This window comes from Oncorhynchus tshawytscha, linkage group LG28, assembly GCF_018296145.1.
Source record: "Oncorhynchus tshawytscha isolate Ot180627B linkage group LG28, Otsh_v2.0, whole genome shotgun sequence".
Lineage (NCBI taxonomy): Eukaryota > Metazoa > Chordata > Actinopteri > Salmoniformes > Salmonidae > Oncorhynchus > Oncorhynchus tshawytscha.
The window spans coordinates 32,194,087-32,216,115 of NC_056456.1; the positions used below are offsets into that span (position 1 = coordinate 32,194,087).

The 22,029-nt window shown below is 42.3% G+C and overlaps 1 protein-coding gene across 4 annotated transcripts in view; it reads left to right on the forward strand.

The window, feature by feature from the left end:
- st3gal3b (ST3 beta-galactoside alpha-2,3-sialyltransferase 3b) overlaps positions 1-22,029 on the forward strand; it is a 79,905-nt gene that overhangs the window by 48,583 nt on the left and 9,293 nt on the right. For all 4 annotated transcript variants that reach the window (XM_042308280.1, XM_024391917.2, XM_024391919.2 and 1 more), the window contains 3 exons: positions 325-388; positions 2,076-2,171; positions 3,986-4,172. In XM_042308280.1, the coding sequence (XP_042164214.1) occupies positions 325-388; positions 2,076-2,171; positions 3,986-4,172 (347 nt within the window). The remainder of the gene's footprint in view (positions 1-324; positions 389-2,075; positions 2,172-3,985; positions 4,173-22,029) is intronic.

Here is a 22,029-nt window from a genome sequence, read left to right on the forward strand (position 1 = left end):
CCAAGAGGTGCTAGTGGGCTGTGGGGGCGAAGACCAATATGTCTTACAACAACGTAAGACTTCTGATATATGTCTTTTACAACGTTAGTCACCTAGCCTGTGGCTTATCATTATCTGTAATTGAATAAATGTGGGGGATGTTCTCTTCTCCAGACCTCCAACTCTCCCAAGGACCACCTAGCCTGCTACAGCATTTTCTGGGAGTTGAAGTTCTCGACAGTTGTTTATTGAAGAGGAGCTATTAATCCTTTTCATTATTATTTTTGTCTGTGAACTAGCAATAATAATTCATTGTAGTTGATATCTAAACTCTATTTTTTTCAGAAACAATCATAGACATTATTCTAACTGCCACAAAGAACTATGGGCTGGGTCAAGACGTTGACAGGTAATTACCACAGGAACGAAGTAAAACTCTCTCACACACAAACGCAGTGTTGAAGTCGGAAGTTTACACCTTAGCCAAATACATTTAAACTCAGTTTTTCACCATTCCTGACATTTAATCCTAGTAAACATTCCCTGTTTGGTCAGTTAGGATCACCACTTTATTTTAAGAATGTGAAATGTCAGAATAATAGTAGAGTGATATATTTCAGCTTTTATTTCTTTCATCACATTCTCAGTGGGTCAGAAGTTTACATACGCTCAATTTGGTAGCATTGCCTTTAAATTGTTTAACTTGGGTCAAACATTTCGGGTAGCCTTCCACAAGCTTCCCACAATAAGTTGGGTGAATTTTGGCCCATTCCTCCTGACAGCGCTGGTGTAACTGAGTCAGGTTGGTAGGCCTCCTTGCTTGCACACGCATTTTCAGTTCTGCCCACAAATTTTCTATTGGATTGAGGTCAGTGCTTTGTGATGGCCACTCTAATACCTTGACTTTGTTGTCCTTAAGCCATTTTGCCACAACTTTGGACATTTGCTGGGGGTCATTGTCCATGTGGAAGACCCATTTGCGACCAACCTTTAACTTCCTGACTGATATCTTGGGATGTTGCTTCAATATATCCACATAATTTTCCTACCTCATGATGCCATCTATTTTGTGAAGTGGACCAGTCCCTCCTGCAGCAAAGCACCCCCACAACATGATGCTGCCACCCCTGTGCTTCACGGTTGGGATGGTGTTCTTCGGCTTGCAAGCATCCCCCTTTTTCCTCCGAACATAACGATGGTCATTATGGGCAAACAGTTCTATGTTTGTCCCCATGTGCAGTTGCAAACCGTAGTCTGGCTTTTTTTGTGGCGGTTTTTGAGCATTGGCTTCTTCCTTGCTGAGCAGCCTTTCAGGTTATGTTGATTATAGGACTTGTTTTACTGTGGATATAGATACTTTTGTACCTGTTTCCTCCGTAGCATCTTCAGAAGGTCCTTTGCTGCTGTTCTGGGATTATTTGCACTTTTCGCACCGAAGTACGTTCATCTCTAGGAGACAGAACGCGTCTCCTTCCTGAGCGGTATGGCGGCTGCGTGGTCCCATGGTGTCTATACTTGCATACTATTGTTTGTACAGACGAACGTGGTTCCTTCAGGCGTTTGGAAATTGCTCCCAGATTTGTGGAGGTGCACATTTTTTTTCCTGAGGTCTTTGCTGATTTCTTTTGAATTTCCCATGATGTCAAGCAAAGAGGCACTGAGTTTGAAGGTAGGCCTTGAAATACATCCACAGGTACACCTCCAATTGACTCAAATGATGTCAATTAGCCTATCAGAAGCTTTTTAAGCCATGACATATTTTTCTGGAATTTTCCAAGCTGTTTAAAGGCACAGTCAACTTAGTGTATGTAAACTTCTGACCCACTGAGATTGTGATACAGTGAATTATAAGTGAAACAATCTGTCTGTAAACAATTGTTTGAAAAATCACTTGTGTCATGCACAAAGTAGATGTCCCAACCGACTTGCCAAAACGATAGTTTGTTAACAAGAAATTTGTGGAGTGGTTGAAAAATGAGTTTTAATGACTCCAACCTAAGTGTGTAAACTTCTGACTTCAACTGTACATACTAGCACTTAAACACATTCTTTCTCTTTTCAAACATTCTAACTGGCCAGACATTCTTCTCTTCCAGTTTAATTTGTAAAAGATGCATTATCGTGGGCAATGGTGGTATCCTGGCTAATAAGTCTCTGGGCTCCCGAATCGATGATTACGACATTGTGGTGAGGTGAGTCTTTACTAATGTAAGGGCAACGCGATGCCAGTTCCAGGGGTAAAGAAAAATATGAAGTCCTTGTTGAAATTCTTACACAGGGACACTCAAAGTCAATCCTAAATCAATGTTTGTCAGCACGCTGGAGAGGTTCCAACCAAAGCACCTCACTTCAATTTTATTTTATTTAATCTTTTAACTAGGCAAGTCAGTTAAGAACAAATTCTTATTTACAATGACAGCCTACTGGGGAACAGTGGGCTAACTGCCTTGTTCAGGGCCAGAACAACAGATTTTTTACCTTGTCAGCTCATGGATTCGATCCAGCAACCTTTCGTTTACTGGCCCAATGTTCTAACCACTAGGCTACCTGCCGCCCCAATCAATCAGGAGCTCTGCTTGGGCAGTCCCAGCAGTTGTCTTATGCCATGATGATCTGGACGAGACTGCTGTACATAATACAAGTTATATTTGTGATTTAGCTTAATTAATCATTACCATTTTGTTTCATTCATGTGACCCACCAATACTGGTTCATAACATGTGACAGACCAAAACCTCATAAGGCTTCTTCTCTTTAAGCTAAGACCTTGACACTGAGATCTTTCTTTCTCAAAACAAGTACTGACAAATCGCAGATACTGATGAGTGAGGATTCATTCAGTCAGTCACTTGCGTGAACACAGAAATTGGTTATTAGATCAGCGCATGAATAGAAGACAGAAATTAGTTATAAGAAAAGCACAAACGTTAAAATTCCCAAAAAACTGAATTTGATGTGATTACATCCTGCTTATTGTCGATTCCTCCTGAACTCTGAAGCTTGTTAATGTTGTTTGACTTAGGTTAGGGGTTAGATTGACATGAGTGTAAACCTACTGTTTTATCAGTACACCATGAAGGGTACTGGGCATTTGTTGGCAAGCCCAGTATCAGAATGAAACTAAATAGAAGCTAAATGACCATTTATTGTTTTGATTGGCAAAAATTGTTGTCATATTTGAGAGGGAGTGAAACTAAATTCTCAAGTCCCCAGTCTTGTTATGATGTCAACACACAATGTATAGAGCCCCACAGTAAAGCTGTCATAATACCCATAAAACCTGCGATCAAACGGAATGGTTCCAATCGTTTTTCCACCATTCATTTTCCCCATAGGGAATTTTGGAAACATTTCAAATCAGGGTTGTGTTTTGTGTAGGCTTACACTGGCGTGATGTTTTGATAACCTTGTAAATCTCTCGGACAAGGTAACTTTAATATATTTGGCTCTATTTACGCTCAGATTCTAAAATGCTAATTAGCATCAAAGTAGACAACATTCAAGACTACAAATCACAGCAAGCTCCCGCACGTCATCTTTGCTGATGGTATTGTGTCAATTTAAAACTATCAAGAGACTGTTCACGGAATTGTCAATTTAAAGAAATTTAGCCGACCTAATTCATTACTAAATTTAGTTATTAGATAGTTAAACCAGAGATTCTTACCTTTGCCTTGATTTGGCAGTCTCGTCCAGATCATCATGGCATTTGTAGTTATTTATGATAGCCACATTAGCAGCTAATTAGCATTTCATTTTTGGGGGATAAATACAGGCAAATATATTGATAAAAGTCATGTTGTCCTAGAGAGATTTACACGGTTCTCAAAACGTCACGCCAGGGTAAACCTACATGAAACAGCCATTATTTTAAGTGTTTCTAAAATCCCCTATGGGAAAAATGAATGGTAGAAAAACGATTTGTTTGATTGCTAGGTTTTATGGGTATTATGACTCATACTGTGGTACTCTATTCGCCCACATAGCGCTTCTTCTCCAACCGCAGGTTGAACGAGGCTCCGGTGACTGGTTTTGGCAAGGACGTGGGCACCAAGACCACCATGCGTATCACCTACCCCGAGGGGGCCATCCAGAAGCCTGAGCGATATGAGAAGGACTCGCTCTTCGTCTTCTCTGCCTTCAAACCGCTGGACTTCAAGTGGCTCAGACAGATGGTCTTCAGAGAGAAGCTGGTGAGGCATAAGTCAAGGCTGACTGTTGTTACCTTTGCTCATTGGGACCACTAAGAAATCATCACACACAGTTAGTTGGTCATGTTACTATGAGCTTGTGTGCATTTCCACTGCTCTGAAAGATGATCATTATTTATTCTTTATTCATATTGTCCAGCCCCACCTCCTTTCTAGGTCTTCCATTGCTTCATAACATTGAGGCGACCACACGCATGAATCCCACTGGATGTTTTGGCTAGTTTAAGTGCTTTCTGTGGCACTGAGTGACTAGTTTCTTTTTTTTATTAACGCCATTTTTGTCGTAAACAGACTGTCTTCTGTCGCAGTCACTTGCTCGTCCTGTGACATTTAATAGATGTGGTTGTGAATTCTCACAATGCTTTCCCATTTTATCATGAATATGGAAATCACTTTAAATTGTGGTTATATAGAAAAAAACTTTATGAATTTGTGTTTCTCTTTGCTTTTCATTCTGCCATGACATAATTTTCCCCCCCATTTTAAGGACCTTTTGACAAGCCACTGACTGCCACGCTTGAGTGACAGCCTGTGAATTGGCCTCTTAATCTATGGCTGGGTGACTGAATGGGTCTTTCCTTATCTCTGACAGGGAGGATGGCAGACATTTTAATGACTCTGAGGACACAATCTGTTATCACTGAAAGAGCTTGCACAAGCACTCTCGCTTGTCTGTAGTCACTCCGCCGCAGCCAGGGTAGGGTATGCTCAATTCAAGGACATTCCCGATGGAGCAAAAAACGCTGCCTTTCTTTGAACTTCAATCTTGGCTGGGTTGAGTTTCTCCATATAGGGGACTTCCTGCTCATTTTCTACAGGGATTCTTCTTGCAAATCTGGCAAGCCAGCGTCTTGGGAACCGACTTCCTATCCAGCACAGCTGTGTGACTTTCAGGGACCAGTGGCCAGCAGGAATTTTTACTGGGTGACATTTTTTTAAATACAAGCTTCTGGAGAGATGGAGGGAGTGAGAGAGGGGGTAAAATAAGGGTTAGAGTGACGGGGGGTACTAGTAAGTGAGAAAGAGAGAAATAGTTGGCTGCTTGATAGCCCCTTAGCCTTTTGAATTGGGCAGATTTGTCTGGACTAATCAGCTGGTAAGTAGCGGGACAGTGGAAATGGAGGACGGAGATAATTGATCTGGCCTCTGGCTTCTGACAGATCAGCCTTTGATCTGCAGGGGAAGGAATGATTTTTCTCATGAAGTAAATTGCTGTTCAAAAGTACCGGCTCTTTTCCATGACAGCGTTTTAGCTGTGATGGCGCGCATGCACTGAACTCAGTCACTCCTAGTCACACCAACTCACCATTTCACTGAACTCCTAGTCACACCAATTCACCATTTCACTGAACTCCTAGTCACACCAACTCGCCATTTCAGGTTGACTTTGCCCCATGGAGCTCATTGTAATTAACTACGCAAATGTCTGAATTTTAGAAGCTGGACTTTTTTATTGAAACTGCGGAAATCACTGACAACCATAATAGGGCTCTGAGAACAACGCAAGGCATTATTTTATTTATTTAACTAAGCAAGTCAGTTAAGAACAGATTCTTATTTACAATGACAGCCTACCAAAAGGCAAAAGGCCTCCTGCGGGGACAGGGGTTGCGATTTTAAAAATATAGGACAAAACACACACCACGGCGAGAGACTTAAGACAACAACATAGCATGGTAGCAACACCATATGGTAGCAGCACAAAACATGGTACACACATTATTGGGCACAGACAACGGCACAAAGGGCAAGAAGGTAGACACAACAATATTACACTAGTTACCCAAGATAATTTGCTTTTAAGTGAATACTTTGTCAAGTATTTTTAGTGAAGGTATTGAAAAGTTTTAAATTGGTGCTGACTGCTGAGATGTTTTACTTGTAACGTTTACTTTTATTCTACTGACACACACAGACCGGGACAGCCGCAGTTGTACACCGTGTTTCCAGGGAGTCCACTTCAATACGTTCGTATGTAGTAAGTGTATCCAGGTTTGAATTGTCTTTTTAAGTGTTTTGTCACTTGACAAATGAGGCCCATCATTGTGAATTCCTGCTGATGAAAAATGATCCTAGATTCTCTGTTTGCTCCTAGAGATGGATTAGTATTTTACACACGCGCGCACATGCACACACACATTCCAGTTATTGCCTCAACCAGTTTCTCAGCGTGTTTAACTTTGGATGTTTTTTCTTTGATGGGTAAATAAAAAGGAATGACATTTAATGTTCAACCAGACATTCAACTAATATCAGGTATTTACGTTCAATTCACCTGAGTAGAGACAGTATTTTCCTATGGGTGATTTGGGGGAAATGAGTCATGAAGATGCTTAACATGATATTCTCAGTAAACAACCAGTTACCATGGTAACAGTGTAGGCAGTCATATCTGTTGACTGGAAACTATCTGCTTTTTAGTCATTTTGGAAACCCTCATCAGAAGACAAGTAAATCCTGTTGACTGACTATTAGCGTAGCTTCATTGCTACCGAAGTAACTGCATCATAAGTGGCCTAAACTATTGCTGTGGAAATATATATATATATTTATTTATTTATTTATTTATTTATTTATTTATTAACCCCTCGCATTTTCACCTCCAATACCAGAGCATGAGCAACTGTACAAAGACCACGAGCTTTAGAAATATCATGTTTTTGGACTCCTGGTATACTGATCCTTACACACAGCCCCCTCCTCCCTTTATATTTAACTTTGAACAGTTGCGCTGTGGGAGCTTTGATGTCCTTTGTGTGGCGTGGCCGCTGACAGGTGAAAGGAATGCTTGGCCCTTTCATGATGCCTATCTCTCACCAGGTTTGAAAGGGAAGGTTTCTCGTTGCTTCTTTAAGGTGGGTGGGAGGTAATGCTAATAATGCTAATTAAAGTGACTCCCCTGTCATGGCAGTCCCCTTTCTCATGGCGGTTTTGTCAAGTGTTTGGATGAGTAACTGACTGAAACCTTGTTACTAAAAGACATCAGAGGTTGAAGAGTAGTAACCTTTATTGCCCAGAGGGATTTGGAAATGCCATAATAATTTGCAAAGATGTTATTCAGTGAACTGTTATTTAGAGACGTCCCATGAGAAGTCAGGAAGTTTGACGTTGCAGTAAAAAATTGAGTAAAGTGAATGAATTAAAATGAAAGGTGTTGAAAACACTACATAAAAAAGTGTTTGGACACTTGCTCGTTGAACATCTCACTCTGAAATCTTGGGCATTAAATGGAGTTGGCTCCCCCTTTGTGTGGTTTGCGCTGTTCTGTGAAGGGAGTAGTACACAGCGTTGTACCAGTTCTTCAGTTTCTTGACAATTTCTTGAATGGAATAGCTTTCATTTCTCAGAACAAGAATAGACTGACGAGTTTCAGAAGAAAGGTACTTGTTTCTGGCCATTTTGAGCCTGTAATTGAACCCACAAATGCTGATGCTCCAGATACTCAACTAGTCTTAAGAAGGCCAGTTTAATTGCTTCTTTGGAAGCGCTCCTGAGCCCATTGGGGCGGCAGGTATCCTAGTGGTTAGAGCGTTGGACTTGTAACCGAAAGGTTGCAAGATCGAATCCCCAAGCTGACAAGGTAAAAATCTGTTGTTCTGCCCCTTAACAAGGCAGTTATCCCACTTCCTAGGCCGTCATTGAAAATAAGAATTTGTTCTTATCTGACTTGCCTAGTTAAATAAACGTTTTTTTAAAAGAAGCCCATTGGAAGCCCAAGACCTATCGCTTGCAGTACACCTACGGTGTAGCTGTGCCCTCCAGAACACCCAAGGAGTAGGGCTACTGGTATGGGGGTTGTTTTTGGACAGGGAGGCAGCGTCCCTCTCCCTGCTTCTCTCTGGTTTGCTGTTACCCTGTCCAACTTGGACTGACTGTTTCGGCTGGCTGCTTGTGGCTGGGTGCAGGGTGAAGCGTGTTTGTTTTCATTTGCATAGGGGGGCCTTATGACCATCTGCGTATGGCCTGCAGATGTGAACGCTCTCACTTGCTTGCCCCTCTCTCCCTTTCTTCCTTTTGCCTTTCCTCCTTCCCTCTCTCCCTTTCTTCCTTTTGCCTTTCCTCCTTCCCTCCCTCCCTTTCTTCCTTTTGCCTTTCCTCCTTCCCTCCCTCCCTTTCTTCCTTTTGCCTTTCCTCCCTCCCTTTCTTCCTTTTGCCTTTCCTCCCTCCCTTTCTTCCTTTTGCCTTTCCTCCCTCCCTTTCTTCCTTTTGCCTTTCCTCCTTCCCTTTCTTCCTTTTGCCTTTCCTCCTTCCCTTTCTTCCTTTTGCCTTTCCTCCTTCCCTTTCTTCCTTTTGCCTTTCCTCCTTCCCTCCCTCCCTTTCTTCCTTTTGCCTTTCCTCCTTCCTCCTCCCTCTTCCTTTTGCCTTTCCTCCTTCCCTTTCTTCCTTTTGCCTTTCCTCCTTCCCTCCCTCCCTTTCTTCCTTTTGCCTTTCCTCCTTCCCTCCCTCCCTTTCTTCCTTTTGCCTTTCCTCCTTCCCTCCCTCCCTCTCTCATTCTATATGTCAAGCAATGAGTTAACTAGAATACGTACCGTATAAAAAACGGCTAATTTCACTTTAACAGTGTGTTCCTGCTATTTATGAACTGAAATGCAAACAGGACGCTATATAGGCTAGACATCTCCAGGGTGTTCTATTCTGGTGCTGTCTTCATCCCATTGAGAAGAAAAACATAGCTTGAGTGGCTTATTGTCAATTACACATCTATGGAGGGAATGCACTTTGTTATATTGTGTTTATGTCCACCCTGCGAAGCACCTGCGGCAACTATTAGGCATTTTTAATTATATTTTTATGAGCCCCATCTCTTTTCGGTCTTATGTTCCAAAATTTGAAATGCTTTTTTTGACACTGGATAAAAACTCTCTATGATCTTCAACATGGTATATCACATGCTGCAATTGGAGGAACAATGGGAAAGTAATGCTGCTTGGAAAGTTGATAAACTTGTAATCCCACTTTTGAGAAATGTTTTAGGTCAGAGTGCTAAACAGAGTGAGGTAGTGTAGTAAACAACCAAAGATTAAGACTAAAAGTGGTGAAAGTAGTCTACAATAAGGAGAAACTCCAGGTAAAAATACACTTTACAAAATAATGTAAGATCAATAAAAGTTGTGTAAATCATGTTGGTGGTCAATTAAATAATCAAAATGTTTATGCTTTACATACCAAGTGTTGTCATCGATTCCTTATAGAGACACCACACCGCTGCGTTTGTCACATGAGATGGCAGCAGCTTTCCACCAAACTTTTTGTCCCGGGTGGCGTCCTGGTACTACTATTGCGTTATCCTCTGCACAATTATTGATGAAGTTCACAACTTGCTGCAAGTCTTCATGCTTCAGGTGTAACCTATGCTTGCTTGGTCCGGCTCTCTTTTTGATGGGAGGCATTAGACTGTTCTCCTTGTATGACTGGGGGAGGAGAGTCGGGTGTGTTCTGCTATTGCTGAAAGACAAATTATAGATACATATATTTTAGCATTATTAGACTAGGCTTACCCAGACACACTTGTCTAAATTGATGGGTCATGTGAAAGAGCCGTTCTAACCACCCACAAGCCACATCTAGCTAAGTGGATGATTCTCTACTGTCTATACCTGTTCACGTGTTCATGAAATACAATAGATGGCCGTAATCACCCCTAGACACCTGGCTAAATTGATGGGTTATATAATCATCAGGCTATAACTAGCAATGCAAACGGCTTTCTGAGATTTGATTTAATATTACTAAACTCAGCAAAAAAAGAAACGTCCCTTTTTCAGGACGAAGATAATTAATCAAAGATAATTCGTAAAAATCCAAATAACTTCACAGATCTTCATTGTAAATGGTTTAAACACTGTTTCCCATGCTTGTTCAATGAACCATAAACAATTAATGAACATGCACCTGTGGAACATTCATTAGAACACTTAACGGCTTACAGACGGTAGGCAATTAAGATCACAGTTATGAAAACTTAGGACACTAAAGAGGTCTTTCTATTGACTCTGAAAAACACCAAAAGTAAGATGCCCAGGGTCCTGCTCATCAGCGTGAACGTGTCTTAGGCATGCTGCAAGGAGGCATGAGGACTGCAGATGTGACCAGGGCAATAAATTGCAATGAGACGCCTAAGACAGCGCTACAGGGAGACAGTTGATCGTCCTCGCAGTGGCATACCACGTGTAACAACACCTGCACACGATCGGTACATCCGAACATCACACCTACGGGACAGGTACAGGATGGCAACAACTGCCTGAGTTACACCAGGAACGCACAATCCCTCCCTCCATCAGTGCTCAGACTGTCTGCAATAGGCTGAGAGAGGCTGGACTGAGGGCTTGTAGGCCTGTTGTAAGGCAGGTCTTCGCCAGACATCACCGGCAACAACGTCACTTATGGGCACAAACCCATTGTCGCAGGACCAGACAGGACTGGCAAAAAGTGCTCTTCACTGATGAGTCGTGGGTTTGTCCCACCAGAGGTGATGGTCGGATTCGCGTTGAGCATTACACAGAGGCCTGTACTCTGGAGCGGGATCGATTTGGAGGTGGAGGGTCCATCATGGTCTGGGGCAGTGTGTCACAGCATCATCGGACCGAGCTTGTCGTATTGCAGGCAATCTCAACGCTGTGCGTTACAGGGAAGACATCCTCCTCCCTCGTGCGGTACCCTTCCTGCATTCTCATCCTGACATGACCCTCCAGCTTGACAAGCCATACTGCTTGTTCTGTGTGTGATTTCCTGCAAGACAGGAATGTCAGTGTTCAGCCATGGCCAGCGAAGAGCCCAAATCTCAAACCCATTGAGCATGTCTGGACCTGTTGGATTGGAGGGTGAAGTCTAGGGCCATTCCCCCCCAGAAATGTCCGGGAACTTGCAGGTTCCTTGGTGGAAGAGTCAGGTAACATCTCACAGCAAGAACTGGCAAATCTGGTGCAGCACATGAGGAGATGCACTGCCGTACTTAGTATCTGGTGTGGCCACCAGCTGCATTGACTGTTACCTTTGACCCCCCCCCCCCTTTTGTTCAAGGACACATTATTCCATTTATCTTAGTCACATGTCTGTGGAACTTGTTCAGTTTGTCTTGTTGAATCTTGTTATGTTTTTATACAAATATTTACACGTTAAGTTTGCTGAAAAGAAACGCCGTTGACAGTGAGAGGACGTTTGTTTTTTGTTTTTGTTGATTTGTTTACAAAGATCATACACTTAGTTGGCAAGCCAGCCAGCTAAACATTAGCTAGGTAGTATGCTTTAACTTGCAATGACAAAATTACAAATGTATAATTTCTGAAAATGTTGCTTGACTCTTACAGGTATACATGGATGAATGCTTCACTGACATGGTTGCTTTTAGTTTGAAGATGTAATCTGACTAACAGCCTTCTGTTTTCTCTTTTCGATTGCCTCTGCATTTTCAATCAAACTTCAGAATGTTTTCATACTCCGCTTCCAGCGGGCATTCCACTGATTTCAAAACTCTGTCAACTTCTCCAATGTCTGGTTAAATTAAAATGTTTTTACTTAAGTCAGGGATTCCTTTTTCAGAGTCAGCATGGCATGATCGTCCTCCAGAAAGTAGTCCATCACAACTTTTTCCAGCTAGTCTTTGTCAATACCACCTGTGAAATTTAGGGCAGCAATTTTGCTGAGAGCAGGAGCAACACTTTTGCAATTCTCTATGGCTATATCTTTCAAAAACTCATTGTAGCAAAGATTCTGAGCAGCTTATGTAATAGACAAGGTAGCGGGAAGGTTTCTGCCTTTTTTTCGTTTCTAAACCAACTAGGCTCGTAATTGAACATTTATTTGGATTTACAGATGACATAAATGTGTTTATTAAGGGACATGACAGTTCACATGTTCAAGAATGCATTTTTTCAAATGAAATGCCTCTCGTGATGTCTGTCATATGCGTGTGTGGGCTGTAGAGGCTGGAAGGGTTATCGCTGCGATTACAAATCAGTCAGGAACATGCAGACCTTTTTGAGGAAATCTTCCATACACTTCAGGTGTTTAGATGCTTATGTTCCGCCACCACTTTTTCCAGTGAGGGATTTCAAAATCTTGTTTGGGATTTGTGCCTTTTTAGTCTTTTCAACACACCTGTCCTCAAACACCACTTTCATCAGACTGTTGGTTGCCATCATTTTTTCCACTCTGATTGATCCCCTGTTTTCTGTACATCTTATTCTCCCGGGTCTGTCATTGTCTTGCTCTAATCCTGCCCTTGACTCTCTCGTGTAGGTTTATCTTTTTCCTAGACGGAGCCACTTACCAGAGCCTCTGTAGTGCGCTCAGCAGTTGATTTATGAGGCAGTCAATGTTTTTCAAGTATTAGACTATTCCTGCAAATACAAACAGTATCCAGACATTCCTAGTTAGTCTCCAGAAAAAAACACACTACTTGACATTTTGATATTTGTTCAGTCTCCTCAACACAATTTTCTAAAATGGGAGCATTTCTGGGAATGTATCTCCTCAGGGTCACTAGTGTTTACCATCCATACACACATTCTGTCTTCCACAGACAAACCTGTTATTAATCATGGGGGGAAAAGTGTTTACCTTACCAAGTCTTGCACCTGTTTTATGATTGTTGTTGGTAGTTAGAGTAGATATGAAGGGACTTTCTATTCATTTTTTGACTCAGATTTGTTAAACTAAGCAGTCTTTTAGGTTTTTTTTGTGCATTGAGACTGTTGAAGAGGGAAGATTTTAGAGACTGAGTCATTGAGTAGGAGGCCAAGAAATTAAAGCTCAGACGCTCTGGTAGGATTGTCAAACGTTTGCCTGCTGACAGTACTTAGCACCTCTGACTGCCGACACTGTTCAATCTCTTTTGTGTTCACACAGCAAAGACCTTAGAAGTAGTCAGCCAATCAACTTGTTAAAATACTCCAAGCCAGAAGGTGGCAGTAGTGTTTGGCAATGCATATCTGTGCGTATTGCTTATGGCCTAAGTTTCAAGCTATCTGTGCTAATGTTGCTATTTTGTAGAAACCCTTGTTGATACAGTACTAGCCAGATGGTCACAGCTACAGTGCCATCAGAAAATATTCATACCCCTTGACTTATTCCAGATTTTGTTGTTACAGCCAGAATTCAAGATTGATTAAATATTCCCATCTACACACAATACCCCATAATGACAATGAAAACAGAATTGTTTGCAAATCTATTGAAAATGAAATACAAAAATGTATGTAATTTACATAAGTATACAAATCCCTGAGTCAATACTTTGTAGAAGCACCTTTGGTGGCAATTACAGCTTTGAGTCGTCTTGTGTATGTCTGTGTCAGCTTTGCACATCTTCCTTTCAGATTTTCTCAAGCTCTGTTAAATTAGATGCTGTTCACTGCCACTCCCCAATCTTAAAAAAAAAAAAATGTAATGTTTATTTTATATTTAACTAGGCAAGTCAGTTTTGAACAAATTCTTATTTCCAATGACGGCCTACTGGGGAACAGTTTTTAACTTCTTATGGCTTGGGGGCAGTATTTCGACGTCTGGATGAGAAGCGTGCCCAAAGTAAACTGCTTGTTTCTTCAGGCCCAGAAGCTAGGATATGCATATAATTGCTAAATTATGGTAGAAAACACTAACATTTCTAAAACTGTTAAAATATTGTCTGAGTGTAACAGAACCGATATGGTAGGTGAAAACCTGAGGAAAATTCATCCAGGAAGTGGGATTTTTTGATGTGGGTATTTTCAATTGAATGCCTATAGAGTATCTAATGGGTTAGGACCCAGATTGCCGTTCCTATGGCTTCCACTAGATGTCAACAGTCTTTAGACATTTGTTTCAGGCTTGTTTTCTGAAAAATTAAGAATGAGACCTTTATCAGTGGACTGAGGAAGAATGCAGAGCTGGTTTGTGCGCATGACCGATTTTCGCACCGTTTTTCCTTTCTATTGAATACGCTATTGTCCGGTTGAAATAATATTTTTGATTATTTAGACAATTGACAACCTGAGGATTAATTATGAACATTGTTTGATATGTTTCGACGAACTTTTTACCGGTACTATTAGAATGTATTCGTCTGCATGTTTTGACTGCCTTGGAGCCAGTGGATTACTGAACAAAACGCGCAAACAAAACAGAGTTTTTGGGATATAACGAGGGACTTTATCGAACAAAAGGAACATTTATTGTGTAGCTGGGACTTGTGACTGCAACCATGTGAAGATCTTCAGAGGTAAGTGATTCATTTTATCGCTATTTCTGTCTTTTGTAATTCCTTTACTTGGATGTAAAATGTTTATGCCAATTTAGTGTTGCTTTGGCTGTATGCTTGGGGTCATTGTCCTGTTGGAATGTAAATCTTCCCCCCCAGTCTAAGGTCGCTTGCACTCTGAAGCAGGTTCTCACCAAGGATTTGGCACCATTCATTGTTTCCTCTATCCTTACCAGTCTCCCAGTCCCTGCTGCTAAATAGCATCCCCATAGCAGGACGCTGCTACCACCATTCTTCATGGTAGAGAGGGTGTTAGACAGGTGATGAGCTGTGCCTGGTTTTCTCCAGGCATAGCACTTTGCATTTAGGCCAAATAGTAAAATGTTTCATCAGACCACACAATCTTTTGCCTCATTATTTCAGTCTTTCATGTGCCTTTTTACAAATTCTAGGCATGCTGTCATGTGCCTTTTTCACAGGAGTGGTTTCCATCTGGCCACTTTCCCATAAAGCCCAGATTGGTGAAGTGCTATAGAGACTGTCCTTCTGGCTGGTTCTCCCATCTCATCCAAGGAACTCTGTAGTTCTGTCAGAATGGTCATTGGGTTCTTGGTCACCTCCCTGACCAAGGTTGTTCTTGCCCGGTTACTCATTTTGCATAGAGCTGGCCGTCCGACCAGAGTCTGGGTAGTTCTATATTTTTTTTCAATTTCCCAAACGATGGAGACCACTGTGGTGTTGGAAACTTTCAACACTCTATAAATAGTATTTTATTCATTTATTTGACCCCTTCCCCAGATTTACCTCATCACGATTCTCTCTCGGAGATCTACGGACAGTTCCTTGGACTTCATGGTACAGTTTCTGCTCTGACATGCACTGTCAACTGTGGGACTGAGTATACAAAACAGATCTTCTATTTCCATGACAGACTGACCAGGTGAAAGCTATGATCCCTTATTGATGTCACTTGTTAAATCAGTGTAGATGAAGAGGAGACTGATTAAAGAAGGATTTTTAGACCTTGAGACAAGGATTGTGTATGTGTGCCATTCAGGCGGTGAATGGACAAAATATTTAAGTGCCTTTTGAATGGGTTGTGGTAGTAGCTGCCAGGAGCCCACGTTTGTGTCAAGAACTGCAACGCTGATGGGTTTTCCACGCTGTATCAAGAATGGTCCACCACCCAAAGGACATCCAGCCAACTTGACACAACTGTGGGGAGCATGGAAAGGGGGTGCAACTCCATATTAGAAAGGTGTTCCTAATGTTTGGTATACTCAGTGTACACACTAAACACACACATGCATAATTGACACCACACACAGTCACACTTCACATAGAGTAGCAGCAGCCTATCCTGATTGCTTAGTCACTTTCACCCATACCTACATTTTACATTTGAGTCATTTAGCAGAAGCTGATAGGGTTTAGTGCCTTGCCCAAGGACACATCGACTTATTTTTTTTATTTTTTTTTTCCCCCCCCACCAAGTCGGCTCAGGGATTCGAACCAGCGACTTTTCAGTTACTAGCCCAACGTTCTTAACCGCTATGCTACCTGCCGCAATGTACATATTACCTCCACTACCTTATACCCCTGCACATTGACTCGGTACCAATACTCCTTGTGTACAGTCTTGGCCAAAGGTTTTGAGAATGACACAAATATAAATTTTCGCAAAGTCTGCTGCCTCAGTGTCTTTAGATATTTTTGTCAGATGTTACTATGGAATACTAAAATATAATTACAAGCATTTCATCAGTGTCAAAGGCTTTTATTGACAATTACATGAAGTTGATGCAAAGAGTCAATATTTGTAGTGTTGACCCTTCTTTTTCAAGACCTCTGCAATCCGCACTGGCATGCTGTCAATTAACTTCTGGGCCACATCCTGACTGATGGCAGCCCATTCTTGCATAATCAATGCTTGGAGTTTGTCAGAATTTGTGGGGTTTTGTTCGTCCACCTGCCTCTTGAGGATTGTCCACAAGTTCTCAATGGGATTAAGGTCTGGGGAGTTTCCTGGCCATGGACCCAAAATATCTATGTTTTGTTCCCCGAGCCACTTGCCTTATAGCATAGTGCTCCATCATGCTGGAAAAGGCATTGTTCGTCACCAAACTGTTCCTAGATGGTTGGAAGAAGTTGCTCTCGGAGGATGTGTTGGTACCATTCTTTATTCATGGCTGTGTTCTTAGGCAAAATTGTGAGTGAGTCCATTCCCTTGGCTGAGAAGCAACCCCACACATGAATGGTCTCAGGATGCTTTACTGTTGGCATGACACAGGACTGATGGTAGCGCTCACCTGGTCTTCTCCGGACAAGCTTTTTTCCGGATGCCCCACACAATCGGAAAGGGGATTCATCAGAGAAAATGACTTTACCCCAGTTCTCAGCAGTCTAATCCATGTACCTTTTGCAGAATATCAGTCTGTCCTTGATGTTTTTCCTGAAGAGAAGTGGCTTCTTTGCTGCCCTTCTTGACACCAGGCCATCCTCCAAAAGTCTTCGCCTCACTGTGTGTGCAGATGCGCTCACACTTGCCTGCTGCCATTCCTGAGCAAGCTCTGTACTGGTGGTGCCCCGATCCCGCAGCTGAATCAACTTTAGGAGACGGTCCTGGCGCTTGCTGGACTTGGGCACCCTGAAGCCGCCTTCTCAACAATTGAACTTCTCTCCATGAAGTTCTTGTTGATCCGATAAATGGTTGATTTAAGTGCAATCTTACTGGCAGCAATATCCTTGCCTGTGAAGCCCTTTTTGTGCAAAGCAATGATGACGGCACGTGTTTCCTTGCAGGTAACCATGGTTGACAGAGGAAGAACAATGATTCCAAGCACCACCCTCCTTTTGAAGCTTCCAGTCTGTTATTCGAACTCAAACAACATGACAGAGTGATCTCCAGCCTTGTCCTTGTCAACACTCACACCTGTGTTAACGAGAGAATCGCTGACATGATGTCAGCTGATCCTTTTGTGGCAGGGCTGAAATGCAGTGGAATTTTTTGGGGGGGGATTCAGTTCATTTGCATGGCAAAAAGAGACTTTGCAATTAATTGCAATTCATCATATCACTCTTCATAACATTCTGGAGTATATGCAAATTGCCATCATACAAACTAAGGCAACAGACTTTGAAAATGAATGTGTCATTCTCAAAACTTTTGGCCACGACTGTAGAGTCTCGTTATTTTATTGTTACTCTTTCCTTTTTATTTTTGCAGTTTCTTTTTAGCTCTGCGTTGTTGGGAAAGTGCTCGTAAGTAAGCCTTTCACAGGAAATTCTACACCAGTTATATTCAGAGCATGTAACATACAATTTGATTAGATTTGAAAATGCAAAACCCTGTATGGGATTATTGCTGGAAAGGACAGAAGCTCATTTATTGTACTGTCAGAAGATGGCAGAGTGTGTAGAACAGAGACAAAAGGGAAAAAACCATCTGAACCGCACCCCCAAAGAATTTCAGGATAAAGACGAGGTGAGGCTGCTATTATTTTATTTTTGGAATTCAGTCAGGATTAGTCTTCTGGTATCATAGGAACACATGGACATTTTTTTAATTTAAGGATATGTGTGCTAAAATTGCTAACTTTTCTCCACTCAATGACATAATGTGTGGAATTGCAGAGATTGTGCTTTTAAACTGCACATTTCTCTCCGTCAACAAGAAGGGTGTAAACACTTTGGTGTCGCATGGGCTGTGAGATGGGGGTTTGTTACTATGCCAATCATTTAAAAAATATATATATTTTATCTTTATTTAACTAGGCAAGTCAGTTAAGAATTTTTATTTATTTACAATGACTGCCTAGGAATAGTGGGTTGACTGCTTTGTTCAGGACCAGAACGACAGATTCTTAGCTTGTCTGCTCGGTGATTTGATCTAGCAACCTTTCGGTTACCGGCCCAACACTAACCACTAGGCTACCTGCCGCCCCAATGACTGACTATATATCCATCCGGACCTTTGCCACCTAGGAAATTTGTGCGTCTCGACCATCTAAAATAGTACTTGGGTACCACTGCTGTAAACCTACAACTCATACACTACATGGCCAAAAGTATATGGACACCCCTTCAAATTAGTTGATTTGGCTATTTCAACCACACCTGTTACTGACAGGTGTGTCAAATCTGGCACACACCCATGCAATCTCCATAGACAAACATTGGCAGTAGAATGGCCCATACTGAAGAACTCTTACTGAAGGTGACTTTCAATGTGGCACCGTCATAGGATGCCACCTTTCCAACAAGTCAGTTCGTGCAACTGTAATTGCTGTTATTGTGAAGTGGAATCGTCTAAGAGCAACAATGGCTCAGCCGCAAAGTGTTAGGCCACACAAGCTCACAGAACGTGACTGCCGAGTGGTTAAGCGTGTAGCGTTTAAAAATCGTCTGTCCTCGGTTGCAACACTCCCTACCAAGTTCCAAACTGCCTCTGGAAGCAACTTCAGCACAATATCTGTTCGTCTGGAGCTTCATGAAAGGGGTTTCCATGGCCAAGCAGCCGCACACAAGCCTAAGATCACCATGCGCATGTGTCGGCTGGAGAGTGTGTAAAGCTTGCCGCCATTGAACTCTGGAGCAGTGAAAACTCCTTCTCTGGAGGAATGAATCACCAGCTGGCATTCTGACGGACAAATCTGGGTTTAGCGCATGCCAGGAGACGGCGAGGTGCCCGACTGCATAGTGCCAACTGTAAAGTTTTGTGGAGGAGGAATAATGGTCTGGGGCTGTTTTTCATGTTTCGGGCTAGACCCCTTAGTTCCAGTGAAGGCAAATCTTAATGCTTCAGCATACAGTGACATTCTAGACGATTCTGTGCTTCCAACTTTGTGGAAACAGTTTGGGGAAGGATGTTTCCTGTTTCAGCATGACAATGTCCCTGTGCACAAAGCCAGGTCCATACAGAAATGGTTTGTTGATCGGTGTGGAAGAACTTGACTGGCCTGCACAGAGCCCTGACCTCAACCCTATCGAACACTTTTGGGATGAATGGAACGCCATCTGCAAGCCAGGCTTAATCACCCAACATCAGTGCCTGACCTCACTAATGCTCTTGTGGTTGAATGGAAGCATGTCTCCGCAGCAATGTTCCAACATCTAGTGGAAAGCCTTCCCAGAAGAGTGGAGGCTGTTATAGCTGCAAAGGGGGGACCAACTCCATATTAATGCCCATGATTTTGGAATGAGATGTTTGACGAGCAGGTGTAGATCATTGTAGTGTAAATCATTCCTAGCCTCCTATACCTCCCTACATTCTGTCCCTAACACTTAAAACAAAAAACAAACTAAATTTTAATTTTTTAAATATTTTTTTTTACTGAAACTGAATAGAAACTAGTGAATCAAGTCTGAAAACGAACTGAAACTGAATATCAAATAAAAATCTGAAAACATATAGAAAATCGCAACTATAATAACCTTTGACCCAAAAGTTTGGTCTGCTTTTTGCCATGGAAATTGTTTTGCAATACAAACACCACAATGAGTACGTACACTTGTGGATGCTGGGGCTGTGGAAGAGGAATTGATGAGCCTTTGTTAGGCATTGAAAAATGGTCACCTGGTAAACCAAGGTCAACACTGATGGAACTGAGGTAGTTTGGCCAGATCTGAGGCCCTTGTCTAGATGAGAAATCTTAAACTTACTCCCATTCTCTCTCCCTGCTATGCAAACAATTACCTTTCCAATTAAGGGCTGTTTTAACAGGTGCCAGCGTCAGGGCACAGCCTCGTTCACACACTTCAATCTAATAATCTAGACTAATTTAACCAAAAACCAGCCGTGAGAGAAGGGAAACAGCCATTTCCTCACTGCCATCGCCCAACAAGCCATACACACTCCTGCTCACCCCACTTCATGATTGTGTCCCACTTGTTGTTGATTCAAAAAAATACCGTTTTATATCTTTGTTTGAAGCCTGAAATGTGGCAAAAGGTTGCAAAGTTCAAGGCGGCCGAATACTTTCGCAAGGCACTGTATGTGCACACACATTCATCTGTGTGTAAGTATGGTTGACTCAGGTTTAGTATGGCGTGTGAGCGAGTAGGACAGGATCAATCTGCAGCTTCCTGTTTTATCTTTTCAAACAGACCATCAGTTGAGTTTCTCCTGACTGACTGGTCCAAGGGTCACAGCGCAGGGGAAATCACTTCCTGTCCCCCAGGGGCCTGTTCAGAGACTGTTCTCTGGCTTCTGAGTGATAGAACTTAATTCAATATGGAAACCTGTATCTAATCTGATGTTATAGGCCTAGTAGCTTCATTGGAAATGATCCGTGTGCATTGAAAAGCAGTGCTGTTACCTGCTAATTAGCTGTCCTCTTGGATGCATCTTTCTGAACTTTCTCTTATTACTCATTTGTCTGACTCCTACGTCATACATGACACTCTTGGCTGTACGGTGTATTTGAGTCGGCTCCGTCCCTGCTCTCCACAATAAAAAGCATTACTTACAGCTTCTGCAGCGCTTCCTGCCAAACAGATCCCCAAACACAAGCAGTATGTTGACAGGAGAGATTAGGTTTTCCTGCCACGGCTTGCCGAGGAGGCGGAGGCCCCTGGTTGAAAACACGCTGCTCAAAGCCACCCAACTGCCTCTCTCATTGCCCCCCCCCCCAATATCAAAGGCGGCAGGGCAGGACTATTTGAACAGGTGATTCCCATTTACATCTGCTGACCCCTTTGGCTGTGTGCCAGGTAGTCAGTCAGGCAAGCAGCCAGGCAAGTGTCAGCCAGTGTTTGTGTCAGAAAGCTACTGTAATTTGTGTGGGACATCACGCCTGATGATGCCTGATGAGGGATGTTGACATACAGAGGACTAGGGCTAGCCGTAGCTACTTGGCTAACGTTTTAAAATATTTTTGTGGATTTGGAAGGTATAATTTTTTAAAAAAATGTACTAATCAGATTTGAATGTTCATTTTCTGGCTTTAGATGTGCTTTGAGTGAAGTATGTTTTGGCATTCTAGAGCATATGAAGTCAGACAATGAGCCTTCAGCCTTACGAGGATTAACACGCTTGAATGACTTACAAACAAACTCCGTGGAGATCGTAAGAATGTAGCCCTCGTTGTCCTCCGGGACACTCCTCAGCAGCTCAGTCATATGCTTGAAGTGTGAGAAAACGGTGTTTACTGTAGCTCGTCCAGTAGGGCAGCATTGGTGTCCGCTACGTGGCTGGCTTTCTTTTTGTAATCCATGATACTTAGCTGTGCCACATACGCCTCGTGTCCAACCCGCTGAAGTGTTCCTCCACTTTGTCCCTAAAGGGATGTCTCGCCACCTTGATCAATGTGCGTAGGTTGTATTTGTGCTGTGTAACCATACTATTGTCCCTGCTCATCTTGCCCTGTTTATAAGCAGCATGTCTCCTTCAGTTTCCCGACAAGGCTGCCATCAATCCACATTTTTTTGATTTGGGAGAGAAAAAATTGAAAGATGCCATTGGTATCACATCCTATGTCTTTTTTTTATGAATCCAGTAACTGAGTTGGAGTATTCATTGATGTTCTCACCAGAATGCACTCCCAGGAATCCCAGTTCCACAATAAATGTTTGTTTTGTTCTATAAAATCCATAATTTTATGTCCAAATACTTCCTTTTTGTTTGCGCGTTTAACCCAGTAATCCAAATGCACAGTGCGC